At 41.6% G+C, this 15206-nt stretch overlaps 1 protein-coding gene across 1 annotated transcript in view; it reads left to right on the forward strand.

The window, feature by feature from the left end:
- LOC125929487 (protocadherin Fat 3-like) overlaps positions 1-13915 on the forward strand; it is a 151114-nt gene extending 137199 nt beyond the window's left edge. Inside the window, exons 2-3 of the mRNA XM_049640726.1 lie at positions 10047-13355; positions 13773-13915. Coding sequence (XP_049496683.1) covers positions 10064-13355; positions 13773-13915 — 3435 coding nt within the window. The 5' untranslated portion in view covers positions 10047-10063. The remainder of the gene's footprint in view (positions 1-10046; positions 13356-13772) is intronic.
- The last annotated feature ends 1291 nt before the right edge of the window (positions 13916-15206 follow it).

The raw sequence follows: 15206 nt of genomic DNA on the forward strand, positions 1-15206 counted from the left end.
ATTCCTGTTTTTTCCTTGAAGGAGAATAACTTTTAAAGGAGAATGGCAGTTGGGATGGCTAAAAGGATGTTAACTCTTGGAGGCAGGACAGACCACAGGGACTTAGCACAGCAGTAAATGAGGATTGTGTCAGAATGTAGCAAGCCGAGGGCATCTTTTTCCTTCACCTGCATTTTGCCCCCCGTAACTACTGGAATGGACACTGCTTAAAGACATTGTTCCATCTGAAACTATCTGGGTTCTTTTCTCTTTCAGGAAGTTATTCCATAGTAAACGGTGTTATTTGGAAAAGGTGTTTTCCCCCTTGCTTTACTTCTTCTTTTTTTTTTTTTTTTTAATCTTGAGCATAAGCGAATACTAATGTATTTACCCTTTGCTTTCTGTCAGCAAGGCCCACCAGAGAAAAATTGAAATCGTGCATTTTTCTGGAACATTTTCTCAGACAGCCAAGCATAGGAGCAAATTATATCCTCTCCATACATTTTTTTTTCTTTTACCCCGTGACGAATTTCTTTCTCCAGAGGGAGAAATGATTTTTTAAAAGGCTTGAACAACATGCTAATCTTTCCTTCTGATAGCCCCTGGTTGAATTACCCCTGAATTTGAAGCATTTACTGATGAAATGATACTTGACATTTACCAGTGTTGTATGGAAATATTTCTCGCACCTGGGGAGAAAATAAAGGAGGGTATTCATAACACTGCCGCTGCGTGGCTGAATCTCCCATTTCCCTCAGAGCCACCTTGAATTACACTTGTTTCATGCTGATTGACTTTTCTCCTGAGACACTTTCAGACAATAGAAAGATTTGCACCACTGGAAAAAATTAGAATTTACGGTATTATAATAATGGAAAAGATTGGGTTTGGGTAATGGTCTGCTTGGCTGGCTGGCAGAACCAACTGGAGGCTTTGGTGTGGGATTTTGTCCTTGTTTAGACTGACAGAAGGTGATGTATCGTGTCCCTGTTCATGTAATACTCTTTCTGCTTGAGGAACTCTGCTTAGACTTAGGACTCAAATAGACAAGCAGGATTTTCCAGGGAGGAGCAAAATATGAACGTGGTTTTAGGTTTTGCATCTCAAGAGTATTTTGGATTTGGCAAACTGCTTTTCAGCGTTGACTTTGGTGACAATAGATAACAAAAACTATGAAGCTATGTGGTTCATTGTTTAACGTTAAAAAGGTTCTTCCCCTCATGCCAGTCTTTGTTGTTTATAGGACTATGAAAATTCTGTGTGTGTGTGTGTTTTTTAAAGATTTCATTTTTGAGTAATCCCTGCACACACTGTGGGGCTTGAACTCTCGACCCTGAGATCAAGGGTCCCACGCTCCACTGACTGAGCCAGCCGGGCGGCCCTGGTTTTTTTTTGTTGTTGTTGTTGTTTTTAATGAGAAAAGAAAAGTGCATAGCAAACCACGGAACAGTTGTCTCATTCTTCAGTTGGAACACGGAGATGTGTTTGTATAACAAGTATTGAAACCATTTCTTCAGGGATAACTCCCAGCTTATTTGAAATGAGAATCCATACCCTGTGATATGGTGTAGGAAGAATAATGAACTAGTCTGAAGAATCCCCAGATTGCATCCCACCTCCCAAGCTTTGCAGGCAGCCGTTTGACCTGTCTGGGCTACAGTATCTAGCTTGGACTGTGTCTCCCCAGATGTATTCCAGAAAACACTCTTTTTTCTCCTGCAGGTGGCTATTGTGGGGGTGGGGGGAGGAGATTCATGATGAAATAGATTTTAGAAGTTGTGTATGTTATATCCCTTGCAATCCCAGTTTACATAGTATATTTGTGTGTGCACCATGAATCCTGACCATGTGCCAGGACGCTTTCCTTCTGCTAGTGCAAATAGACAACACACACTATGCTTTCATAAGGATACAGCAAAGCAGGGGAAGTTATTAGAGGTGACTAAGGATGGGGGACGGGGAACATTTATTTTGGACCTTACAAAAGACTCCAAGGAGTTCTAAATTAACAAATCTGTTTACCTTTGCTCAAAATGCATTTCCTAAACTGTTTTTTTTTAGTTGCACACCTATTCACATGTCATGAAGTAATGTATCATGGGACACAGTTTGGGAAATGGTGGACCAGGTATTCACCCAAGGTCTGTGAGCTTTATAATCATAATTCCTGATTTGTCCAATGCTCATTTTGATCTTCTCCCTGGAGCATGTTGTGAAGTTACAGTGTATGCTGACCAGACACATTTCACTCCACATTGATCCAATTTTTGCCTTTTTCAAAGCATTTTGTTAGACAGATACTGTAAGAAGGAGATGAAATGAGGGAACTAACTGCCCAGTATGTAATTTAAAGACACACGTAAGTAACTTTAATACAAGGAAGAAAGTGCCATCAGAGAGGTACAGTTAGGTAAAATACAGGCAAAGTTCAGAGCAGTGGTTCTCAGAGTACGGTTGTCCCGGGACCAGCATCTCTAGGGAACTTGCTAGAATTAGAAATTCTTCACCAGCTGTTCCAGAAACTCTGAAGTGGAGCCTAGCCCTACCATGATTCTGATGTTTGCTAAAGTTTAAGAAACACCCCTTTGAACTGGAGCTCACTTTTGAATGGGGATCTCTGGGATTGCTTCATAGAGTAGGCAGCATTTTAGTTTCCTCTAAGAAGATGAGTAAAATGTGTAGACATGAGCAAATAGAGACCTGTATTCTTGGAGGAGGAAGATAGCAGTGAGTCACATTCACGGTAGAGACCTGAGGTCCAATTTAAGCTTTTTTACTGGCAAGCTGTGTGACCCTGTCCAAATCACTTAACCCCTCGCAGTGTGTTTCCTCCACTTTAAAACCAGGGTGTTGGACGAGACAATTTTATGACCCTTTTGACTGTAAAGCTCAGTGAGTTTACATGGCCCTGGTTCCATATATCATGATATAATCTGAATAATGGCATGACATGCATTATTTGTGACCTGAATGCCTAGTATATGCTCTTCTGCACTCTCCAGCCACAATGGTTTGTATTAAGAGAACTACAGAGTAAACATTTTTTCTTCTCTTCAGGCAGCCATTAGCATCAGCCAGAGAGTAAAACTTTATTCCCAAATGTGTCATACAGGCAGTCTATAACTGATTTCAGGAGCAAGGACCCAGAACATCAAGTAGTGCCATGAGGACGGTAATTTGAGCAGTGTCAGAATAGGCTGCTCTGGAAGACAAGGTTTAGCAGTATCTGGCTGTTCTGGGACTCGTCACAGCAAGGAGAAATCCTGCTAGAACTCCTCAGGAATTAAATGCCAGGTCTGAGGAGGAGCTCACTAATGCAGCTGTAGTTTCCTGACTTTTAAAATATACACGCAGGCATTGGATATGTTACAGAGCTGTGGCAACAGCCCTTGACCCGTGCCACCAGGCACAGGCCTTTTCTGGCACTGACCCCAACACAGGGTGGGAGTCTGGGGTCTGTGAAAGGGTGGCTTTCATATGAGGGTTGGGCTACCCCAGGGGTAGTCTCCCTCTTGACCCTTTATCCTTAACCCCGTTTTCATTTGTTTTCTGTTTTGTATCCCTGCTTCTGAACACCTTAATAATTGTAATGTCAGTTAATGTTTATGGAGCATTTACTTTGTCTGAGACATACTTGCAAGCCTGTTACATGACTGTGGAAACTCTTATAATCACTATTTTATTTTATTTTTTTTTAATTTAATGTTTATTTATTTTTGAAAGACAGAGACACAGAGCATGAGCAGGGGAGGGGCAGAGAGAGAGGGAGACACAGAATCCAAAGCAGGCTCCAGGCTCTGTGCTGTTAGCACAGAGCCTGCTGTGGGGCTCAAACTCACGAACCGTGAGATCATGACCTGAGCTGAAGTCGGATGCTTAACTAAGTCACCCAGGTGCCCCAATTTTATTTTTTTTAATGTTTATTTTTGAGAAAGAGAGAGAGAGAGAGACAGAGTATGAGTGGGGGAGGGCTGAGCGAGAGGGAGACATAGAATCTGAAACAGGCTGCAGGCTCCAGGCTCTGAGCTGTCTGAATGGAGCCCAAAGTGGGGCTCAGACCCACAAACCATGAGATCATGACCTGAGCCGAAGTTGGACACTTAACGACTGAGCCGCCCAGGTGCCGCTATAGTTGATATTTTAAAGGTAAGGAAGCTGAGACTTAAAAAGGTTTAAGTATCACCCCAATGTCCCCCAGCAGTAAGTGACAAAGCCTGGATTCAAGTCCGGTTTCTCTGACCTTTGGGTCTACTATAGCAATCATTTGTTTTTAGTAAAGAAAAGACATCTTTACCTTTGGTGTGGCTTTTGCTATTGGAAAAGAAAATGTCTGAGGAGATTGTAAACTCCTCCCCATCCCTATCTTGTGACTCACAGATTTTGTCTTTTCTAAAAACCGCCTTAGTTAATGATCTTAATAGCTAACCGTTGTATACTTAACCATGTGATGTGAACTGTTTTTTAGATGCTTTATATTTATTAACTCAAATCTTATTTGGTAGGCACTATCATTCCCATTTTAGGGTAGAAGAAACCGAGGCACAGAGAGGTTAAAGAACTTGCCCAACGTTACACAGCTAGTAAATGGTAGAGCTGGGATTCAAACCCAGGCAGTCAGGTGTCAGAGTGTGTGCTCTGGACTCACCGTGCATACAGCCCTTGTGTGGGTGTCACGGGCTCTAACACAGATCATCTTCATGCAGGACGCAGTGAAGGGGAAGCCCAGCAGATACGGACTTTGCTCTTTGTTTTACAGCCCATCCTAGCACATTTCCTAAGCACTATCTCTGTCTGCCAGTAAAACCCTTTCAAAATATGTAAGATAAGAAGAGATGGAGTGAAAATAGAATGTTTTTGTAAGGTGCCTTTTCTGCTGTTCAGAAATCTCAGCTATTTAAGGAGGCCAGTTTAATGCTGGAGGAAAACAGCCTCACCAGGTGACCAAAGCAATCAGTGGCACGTGCTGAGTCAAGGCGCTCCCAGAGGCGTGGCCCTTGTAAGAGCTTTCTTGGCCCTTGGGGTCACTTGCATTTATTCACCCCTGGAAAGAAAAATCTGCACGCCCTTCCGAGTCTCGAGTCTCAGTGCTAAGATCTTTCTCTCAGAGCTCACTGGGCAGGGGGGGCACATCTGACTGCTCTGAAAAATAAATGTCTCCAAGATTGATGGCCTGATGATTTCTTTGGAGATGATATCAAAAAATATTGATTATGTTACTAAGTTGTACAAAATAGGCTCTGAGGTTGGGAACTAAGTGCTTTGTTTAAAATAATCCAGAAGCAGGATAAATCAATGTGCAGAGCATCTAAAACACCATAACTATCATATTGGCTTTGCAAATAGCTTGGCTTCAGTGTGGAAAGTGTACTATTTTTTTTTGAAACAGTTTAACAGTTGTCTTAGCATGCTAAAAAAAAAAAAAGCCAGAATCTTATTCTGGTGTTTACTTTGCAGAATTTTACAGAATCCCCCACTATCAGGCTTCATTTATTGTCTAAATCAATGGGTAAAACTGCAGGGGTTTTTTTTTTTAATGTTTATTTATTTATTTTTGAGACAGAGAGCATGAGTGGGGGAGGGGCAAAGAGAGAGGGAGAGAGAGAGAATCCCAAGCAGGCTCCACTCTGTCCGACCAGAGCCAGACACGGGGCTTGATCCCACGAACTGTGAGATTATGACCTGAACTGAAATCAAGAGTTGGATGCTTAATTGACTGAGCCACCCAGGCTCCCCAGAAAACTGCAGGGTTTTTTAAAATTAGTTGGTGCCAGATAGGACTATTTTTTTTCCCCAAGACTAAAGATCCAAAACCTGATGACCTATTTTGGTTTCAACAACTGAATCTGACAAGCTTAGTCCTGCTCAGGTTTTTGGAGTTCGATACAGATTTATGCAAGCAGTGATACTGTTCCACTTCAGTGTGGTTTGTAGTATTTCCTATTCACATTGAAGACCACTGATTCTATTTTATAAGGAAAACATTGCAGCAGTGTATTTTGCTGAAAGAAAAACTCGGTCTGCAAAAGTACCACTTTTCGAATAGTGAAATCGAATGATGTTTTTTTCATGTTATGACAGCATTCTGTGCTTTGAAGGATTTACCAGAATCGTTTGTAGAAGTAACTGTCCCCCAGGACACTTAAAGGTTTATTTACAGTTAACTACTTAGAGGAGGGAGTAGCACCAGGAAAATTAATAAGGTGTCAGAAGACAGCCATCGCTGCCATGTGATGATAAACCTCGTCACTAAGATTGTTACATAACTCAAAGAAAAACTAATTCAATTGACACACGTTTCCATTTGGGATGAGTTCTGAACCTGGGAGTCCTGAGACCTGGTATGAGTGAATCTCTTCATCTTTCTGGGTCTTAGTGTCCTCATCTCTTAACTCAGGAGATCAAATCAGATGATCTTTAAGGCTTCTTTGAGTTCATATAATTTCTTGATTCTGTTTCCTGAGGTAAGACGTGCGTATTTTCTGGGATTTGGAAACGGACCATGTTAAAGGCCTCTGGGCCTCTGGGCCTCTGGTTACATCAGTACCTTAGTGCTCTGTTTAGCAAACCAGTATGGTGCCCTCCTGCATGACATGTACTATGCTGGGTGCTGTGAATAGATTGGTGCACAAATGCAGCTCCACTCTTCAGTCAGAGTTTAAAATGGGGGTGGGGAGTGGACGAAGAAAAGTTGATTTGAGCTGAATTTACCATCAGGGCTGTTTTCTTCCCTGATGACCATGGAGTCCAGACTCCATGGGCAAAGCATCAGCAAAAGCTGTGCCCTCGGCACAGACCAGCGAGTGAGAGGTGAGGCAGAAACAGAATTTGTATTTCCCTGGACATACTGGGAGTAACCCCACTTTTCTAGTTTGCGAGACTATACATGGCCTTAGATCATTCCCTAGAAGGGCCTTATCTCCTTCTGTTATGTCCCTAGTGAACCTAAAAATACCTCCTCTACTTTGGAGCGTTCTCCAATGATGAAATAGAGAGTGATATGGGTATTAATAAAGCTTCTCCTGGTTTGTATCTGTGAGCCCTAAAGAGGGCTCTGTCACCCCAGGTGTCAGATGAGTGTGCTCCACGAAGAGGAAGCTCTAATTGCACTGGTCCCAGGGGGCTCTCCATTTCTCCTGGGTACCACATTTGAGCCTTGTGCATCCAAGCTGCTGCTTCTCACACTTAGCATGTGAACCATTTCCTAAGGACGGACAGCCAAAGCCATTGCATGTGAAATTAACTTCTCTCCTTTTATAAAAAGTTATCTCGTCTTTCTACTTTTCATTTGTACTGTCTGTTCTGCTTATGAAACCCCTATATTAAACTGCACTCTTTCTACTTGCGACTCTATTTCCCGACTTGCTTCAGCAGGTGATAGCAGCAAATCATATCTCATTCTCAGTCAGAACCAAGAAAATACATGCCAAGGAATTTGCTTTAGAGTCTTCTGTAAGGCAGGGTTGGAAAAAAAGAGATGAGAAAGCCTTGTGAGGGTCTGGGGAGGGCTTAGGTTCTAATCCAGACTCTGCTACCAGAAGAGTGAAGTCGGATATTCTCATCTACTAAAAGGGTGTTATAACGTGTGCCTTGCCAACCCTGGGTAGGAAAGTGTTCTATAAACTACACAAATAATTTATAATAGTTTAAGATGTTAAATTTCTGTGGGCTATTTTTCAGTCGATAGCCAGATGGTAATTGTAACTAGTTTAGAAAGGAGATAACCAAATAGAGTCGTTAGTTAGATGGGTTTCATGCTTTTTTATCAATGATGAATGGTGACTAGTTCAACAGATTTAAATTATGTCATAAGTGCTTCTAGAATTAAGAGGGGCTTAATTCTTGGTTACAGGTTATTTAGAGAGAATGATGATGTGATGGGGAAAAGCGTACATTTTAGGAGTAAGAAAAACCAGCGTTTGGGACCCTGCTCTGCTCCTTACCTGCCGGGAAACATTGATGGAGCCAGTGCTCCCACCGTGCAGGTTAACTTCTCTAACCTGCAGTTTCCTAACACGTAGGTGGGTGAAACCATTTAGGGCTGTTGTAAGGATTAAATACAACAAAGGGGAGATGTCGTACACAGTGCCTGAGTGAGAGAGTGGACAGAAGCGTTCGTTTCCCGTCCCCTCTTATCTCCACATTCCCTGCAGAAGAGAATGTGAGGGTCCCACAGTGGCTGTTTCTTGGTGGAAGAACTCCAAACTGGGGGATTCTAGAAACCAGAGCTGTGAGAGTGTCAATAGACTTAGCTGTTCCTTGTTAAATTAACCCTTTTATCCACCCTCTGTTTTAAATACTGGACAGATTTTATTGATTAAAATAGGAAAGTGTTTTTATTTCTTAATCTATGTAGTCATGGGGCTGTGGCAACTATGAAAATTTAATAGTGACTGTTGAAATGAATTGGAAGCAATTTTTAAAATTAGTTTTAAGAAATAAATCTCATATAATTTAGATTTTTCTGGCACTGAATCTTTCTTACCTCCTATGTTCTGGGTAGCATGGTCCACACATGGCTATCACTCAGATTATGTACCTCCTTAGGGATTGTCATCTCTGCTTTCTTTGTTCAGCCTCATGGTACTGGATTATGCATAAATCTTGATCAGTTTTGAAGTCAGCACAACAAAAGATGATAATGCCTTATAAGAATTCTTTTAAAAGTTCAGTTATAAAGGTAATTGTGTAACCATTGATGACCAACATTAATTGGAAAAATATTAGAAAATACAAAAACCCCTAGCTCCCACAACTCAGTTAGTCCTTTTTATTTTTACTTCTTTAAAGTTTGTTTATTTTGAAAGAGAGAAAGAGCGTGAGCAGGGGAAGGGCAGAGAGAGGGAGAGAGAGAATCCCAAGCAGACTCTGCACTTAGTGTGGAGCCCGATTCGGGGCTCAGTCCCACGACCCTGGGATCATGACCTGAGCTGAGATCAAGAGTTGAATGCTTAGCTGAGTCACCCACGTGTCTCAAGTTCTTTTTAAATGTAAATTTGAAATTGTGCATTTAGATATTTAAGTAATAATAGAATCATAACCACACATACTGATTTTTAAAATGTTTTATTTATTTATTTTGAGAGAGAGAGAGAGAGAGAGTGAGAGCAAGGCGGGGGGGCAGAGAGAGAGGGAGAGAGAGAATCCCAGGCAAGCCCCACTCTGCCAGCACAGAGCCTGACAAGGGGTTTTAACTCAAACCACGAGATTGTGACCTGAGCCGAAATCAAGAGTCAGACACTTACTGACTGAGAAGCCCAGATACCCCCACATGTATTGTTTTATATTTTTTTTCCACTTAGCATTATATCTTACCATATTTGAAAATATACATTTTAAAAAGAATTATTTTTAGTAGCTGTGTAGTATTTCACTATATGAATGCACTAGAAACTATTTGATAAGCAGTTAGTGTTTTTTCAATCCCTTTGTCTTTTAAACTTTACTGTACTTTTTTATTGTTTATTTATTTTGAGAGAGACAGGGAGACAGAGAGAGCATGTGCGAGTGGGGAAGGGCAGAGAGAGAGGGAGAGAGAGAATCTCAAGCAGGCTCCATGCTGTCAGCACAGAACGTGACATGGGGCTCAATCCCATGAAACATGAGATCATGACCTGAGCCGAAACCAAGAGTTGGAGCCACCTGGGCTCCCCTAAACTGTACTTTAAATGTACACTTGTCTATTTCCACTGGATAATTGCCTAGCAGGTAATTCTAAGTGACAGGTAAATGCATTTTTTAAGGCTTCTAGTACATTTCTCAATTGACCTTCGGAATGCAAGAAATCTTGTCTCAATGAACAATTGCGGCAGCAGCGTAAAAGTGGGATTTAAAAACCCAAACAACATCAGGTTAAACCCTAGTGACTCTGAATTTCTTGCCGTCTAGTACGATGAGGTTTCTAACTTTTTCTTGTATTGATGTTTTGGTAAAAAAAAAAAAAAATTATAATGAAGTTTTTAAAAAGCACTGTTTCTTCATGGTGCATTCCTACACCTTCTCCCACTTTTCTGTAGGTTAATTTATCTTTTCTCTCTCTTTCTCCCCCCCCCCCCCCCCCCCCCCTCCAGGATGGAGGTATGATACGATGGATATAACTATGGGATACTGTGTGGGTACACGGCCTCCTCCTTCTTGCCTCATTCTCCTGCTTCTCAAGCTTTTGGCCACAGTCTCCCAGGGGCTTCCGGGGACTGGGCCCCTGGGCTTCCACTTCACACACTCCGTTTACAATGCTACCGTGTATGAGAACTCAGCAGCAAGGACCTACGTCCACAGCCAGGGTAGAATGGGCATCACCTTAATAGATCTGTCCTGGGATGTCAAATACAGAATTGTATCTGGAGACGAGGAAGGCTTCTTCAAAGCAGAGGAAGTCATCATTGCAGACTTCTGTTTCCTCAGAATAAGAACTAAAGGTGGCAATTCGGCCATATTGAATAGGGAAATTCAGGACAATTATTTATTGATAGTAAAAGGTTCTGTCAGAGGAGAGGATCTGGAAGCATGGACCAAAGTGAACATACAGGTTTTAGATATGAACGATCTTCGACCTTTGTTTTCACCCACAACATACTCTGTTACAATCGCAGAAAGCACACCTTTAAGGACTAGCGTTGCCCAGGTGACAGCAACAGATGCCGATATCGGCTCCAATGGAGAATTCTACTACTACTTTAAAAACAAAGTTGATCTCTTTTCAGTTCACCCCACAAGTGGCGTCATCTCTTTAAGTGGGCGGTTAAATTATGACGAAAAGAATAGGTATGACCTGGAAATTTTGGCTGTGGACCGGGGGATGAAGCTCTACGGAAACAACGGAGTGAGCAGTACTGCGAAGCTTTATGTTCACATTGAACGTATAAATGAACACGCCCCAACTATCCACGTGGTCACTCACGTTCCTTCCTCACTGGACAGAGAGCCGACATACGCTGTGGTGACAGTCGATGACCTTGATGAAGGGGCCAATGGAGAGATTGAGTCTGTTTCCATTGTCGCTGGGGATCCTTTAGATCAGTTCTTCCTGGCTAAGGAAGGCAAGTGGATGAATGAGTACAAGATTAAGGAGAGAAAGAAGGTTGACTGGGAGAGCTTTCCTTATGGCTACAATCTCACTCTTCAAGCAAAAGATAAGGGGTCACCTCAGAAATTTTCAGCAGTAAGGATAGTCCACATTGCCAACCCCCAAAGAGACAGTGTCCCAGTTAGATTTGAAAAAGAAATGTATGATGTGAGCATTAGTGAATTTTCCCCTCCTGGTGTTGTGGTTGCTATAGTAAAATTAAGTCCCGAACCGCTAGATGTGGAATACAAATTATCTCCTGGAGAGGATGCACAGTACTTCAAAATTAATCCTCGGTCAGGTCTGATTGTCACAGCACAGCCACTGAATACTGTTAAGAAGGAGGTTTATAAACTGGACGTGACAAACAAGGAAGGAGATTTAAAAGCACAAGTTACCATCGGCATAGAAGATGCGAATGACCACACCCCAGAATTTCAGCAGCCGCTGTATGATGCTTTTGTGAATGAAAGTGTTCCGGTGGGCACAAGCGTTCTGATGGTTTCAGCTTCTGATAAGGATAAAGGGGAAAATGGGTACATCACCTACAGTATTGCCAGTCTTAATCTGTTACCATTTGCCATTAACCAGTTTACAGGTGTTATTAGCACAACTGAAGAATTGGATTTTGAATCCTCTCCAGAAACTTACAGGTTCATCGTAAGAGCCTCTGACTGGGGTTCGCCATACCGCCATGAAAGTGAAGTCAATGTGACTATTCGAATAGGAAATGTCAATGACAACAGCCCTCTTTTTGAAAAAGTGGCTTGCCAGGGAGTTATTTCCTATGACTTTCCAGTTGGGGGTCACATCACAGCTGTGTCAGCAATTGATATTGATGAACTTGAACTTGTAAAGTACAAAATCATCTCCGGAAATGAACTTGGTTTCTTTTATTTAAACCCAGACTCTGGTGTTTTACAGCTTAAAAAGTCACTGATGAATTCTGGCATCAAAAATGGTAATTTTGCCCTCAGGATTACAGCAACCGATGGGGAGAATTTTGCGGACCCCATGTCTGTTAATATTTCAGTCCTGCATGGGAAGGTGTCTTCAAAGAGCTTCAGTTGCCGAGAAACTCGTGTGGCTCAGAAGCTGGCAGAGAAGCTACTCATTAAGGCAAAAGCAAATGGGAAACTGAATCTGGAAGATGGATTTCTCGACTTTTATTCAGTTAATAGGCAAGGGCCACATTTTGACAAGTCATTTCCTTCTGACGTGGCTGTGAAGGAGAATCTGCCCGTTGGTGCTAACATCCTGAAGATCAAAGCCTATGATGCCGACTCTGGCTTTAATGGAAAGGTGCTATTCACAATATCTGATGGGAATACAGATAGTTGTTTTAATATCGATATGGAGACTGGGCAACTTAAAGTCCTTCTGCCTATGGACCGAGAACACACAGACCTCTATCTCCTTAATATCACCATCTACGATTTAGGTAATCCACAAAAATCTTCGTGGAGGTTGCTGACCATCAATGTGGAGGATGCTAATGACAATAGCCCAGTCTTTCTTCAGGACAGCTACTCAGTTAACATTCTTGAAAGTTCAAGTATTGGTACTGAGATTATTCAGGTGGAAGCCAGAGACAAAGACTTGGGTTCTAATGGTGAAGTGACTTATTCAGTCTTGACAGATACTCAGCAGTTTGCTATCAACAGCTCAACTGGAATCATTTATGTAGCCGACCAATTGGACCGGGAATCTAAAGCAAACTACTCCTTAAAAATAGAAGCTAGAGACAAGGCAGAAAGTGGCCAGCAGCTGTTTTCGGTTGTCACTCTTAAGGTTTTTTTGGATGATGTCAATGACTGTTCCCCGGCTTTCATTCCCAGTAGCTATAGTGTGAAGGTTCTTGAAGATCTCCCTGTTGGCACTGTCATTGCTTGGCTGGAGACCCATGATCCAGATCTTGGGCTAGGGGGTCAAGTGCGCTATTCTTTGGTCAATGACTATAATGGGAGATTTGAAATAGATAAAGCCAGTGGTGCCATTCGCTTGAGCAAAGAGCTGGACTATGAAAAGCAGCAGTTCTACAACCTCACGGTTCGGGCCAAAGACAAAGGACGACCGGTCTCTCTGTCATCTGTTTCCTTTGTTGAGGTGGAGGTGGTGGATGTCAACGAAAACCTCCATACTCCCTACTTCCCAGACTTTGCTGTTGTTGGATCTGTAAAAGAAAACTCACGCATTGGAACAAGCGTACTGCAGGTGGCTGCCCAAGATGAGGACTCTGGGAGGGATGGAGAGATCCAGTACTCCATCAGGGATGGCAGTGGTCTTGGAAGGTTCAATATAGATGACGAGAGCGGTAAGTTTAATATTTTGTGCCACAAGTATTGTTTCACCTCTCACGAATTGTAACATTGGAGAAGAGAAGGAATATTCTCACACTGAAATAGAACGACAAATGAGGTTGCATTCGGTGCAGAGATGACACAAGTAAAAGCTTTATCTCAGAATGCATCGGTTTGTGAGAAGACATGTTTATACAGTGGTGCTAACCATGGTTTTCAATGGGAATCCCTGTGTTTTGTTTCTCTTGTTCTGCACTATTACCAGCTTATCTTTTGATAAGCGTAAGTAATTTTCACCTCTGTTGATTGCACTTCTGACCTTCACTAAATTAAAGGCCCTGATAAAGTAAATTACATTTGAATTGGCTTTAAATTAGAAGTGTGAAATGGATTTTCAGATGGATCTTATACACCAGTCTTTCCCTTTCTAGTAAAGCTTTGCTGGAGTGATATTGCAGTAGTTGCTTTCATGTTTCACAGGCACATCTGGCCTTTGAACGACAGGCATTCACACTGTGGATACTCAATTAATATATGGCAGTATGCTTCCGCCAGTGTTTTCGTGATCGGCTAGAGGGGGCATGTTGTGGATTTTGCTGATAAAAATTGATTTTAAGATTTTATTTATAAGACTTGATTGTTGTATAGAGACATTTTAAAATATGGGACAAATTTACCCCAATATTTTCATTGTCCCCCACCCATTATATTCACACACACACACACACACACACACGCACACATTTTCTGTTCTTATTATTGTCATTATTTATCTTTAAATGTACATGTGCCCGGACATGTGCATATGTGTTTGTGTTTCATGATTAGCACTGTGCATTTTCTAGTGGTCTTCAGATTGTAGTCATCTCATGACAGGGGTTGTGTCTTCTCTATTCTTGTGTAAATGGTAATATTAGCACTTCACAGCTTTCGGGGTACATTAATATATATTAACACACTGCAACACTCACTGGGTGCTTTGCTCCCAGTAAGGATAATGGTGATTAAAACAGGTAGTGATGATTAAAACAGGTGTTATTATAGTGATAGAAAAAGAATTTGAGGAATTGTATTAAATATTGGATAGAAGTTGCAAAACTGTACCATCACAAATTTAAACTGTAATTTTTATATACATGGACTGTAATTATGGCCAGTGTAAATTGTAAAATTGGTCTCCATGGCCATAATGAAGGTAAATATCAAGAAAATTGTGTTCTGATTTAGCCACACACTCTATTTTATTATATATCACTTTTCATTCCACTGGAATGTATTTTCATTTTTGAAATACAAAATGAGAAGGGAAGGGCAGTATCTTTACCGAGCGTCTACTTTGTAAGTAATACTTTGCACTGCTACCAGTGACTTCATGGAATACTGAAGGTGGGCACAACATTTTATGAAGACTTTTATAGTAAGGTCTTATTTAATTCTCCCAACCGCCCCATGAGGTACAACTAATAATCATCAATTCATGAACTGATACGCAGAGAAGACAGATGATTTGGAGCCTCATTTCAACTGCAGTATTCTATGCTGTCTTCCATTTAAAGACATGTATGGACTTCCTCATGTTTCTAGATACACTTGAATTTGGTGTTGATCTAAAATCTATTAGGTAATAAGTGTTAAACTGTTTTCAAAGTCCTTACAGCCCTGGGTTCATTGACTGATGGCACTGGCCCTTAGTCACCCTTTCTTTTTCAAAACTCTCAGTCTCATTGTTGGTGGCTCTCCAGTGAGAGAAGCTTATCGTTGGGACTCAGGTGGATGTGTGTAAGGTAGGTCAAACAGGAAGGCATCAGGTGGAATCATTAACCGCTGCTCCCTAGAAGACTACATCAGCCACGTTGAGTTGTTTG

Source organism: Panthera uncia, chromosome D1, assembly GCF_023721935.1.
Source record: "Panthera uncia isolate 11264 chromosome D1, Puncia_PCG_1.0, whole genome shotgun sequence".
NCBI classification, from domain to species: Eukaryota; Metazoa; Chordata; class Mammalia; order Carnivora; family Felidae; genus Panthera; species Panthera uncia.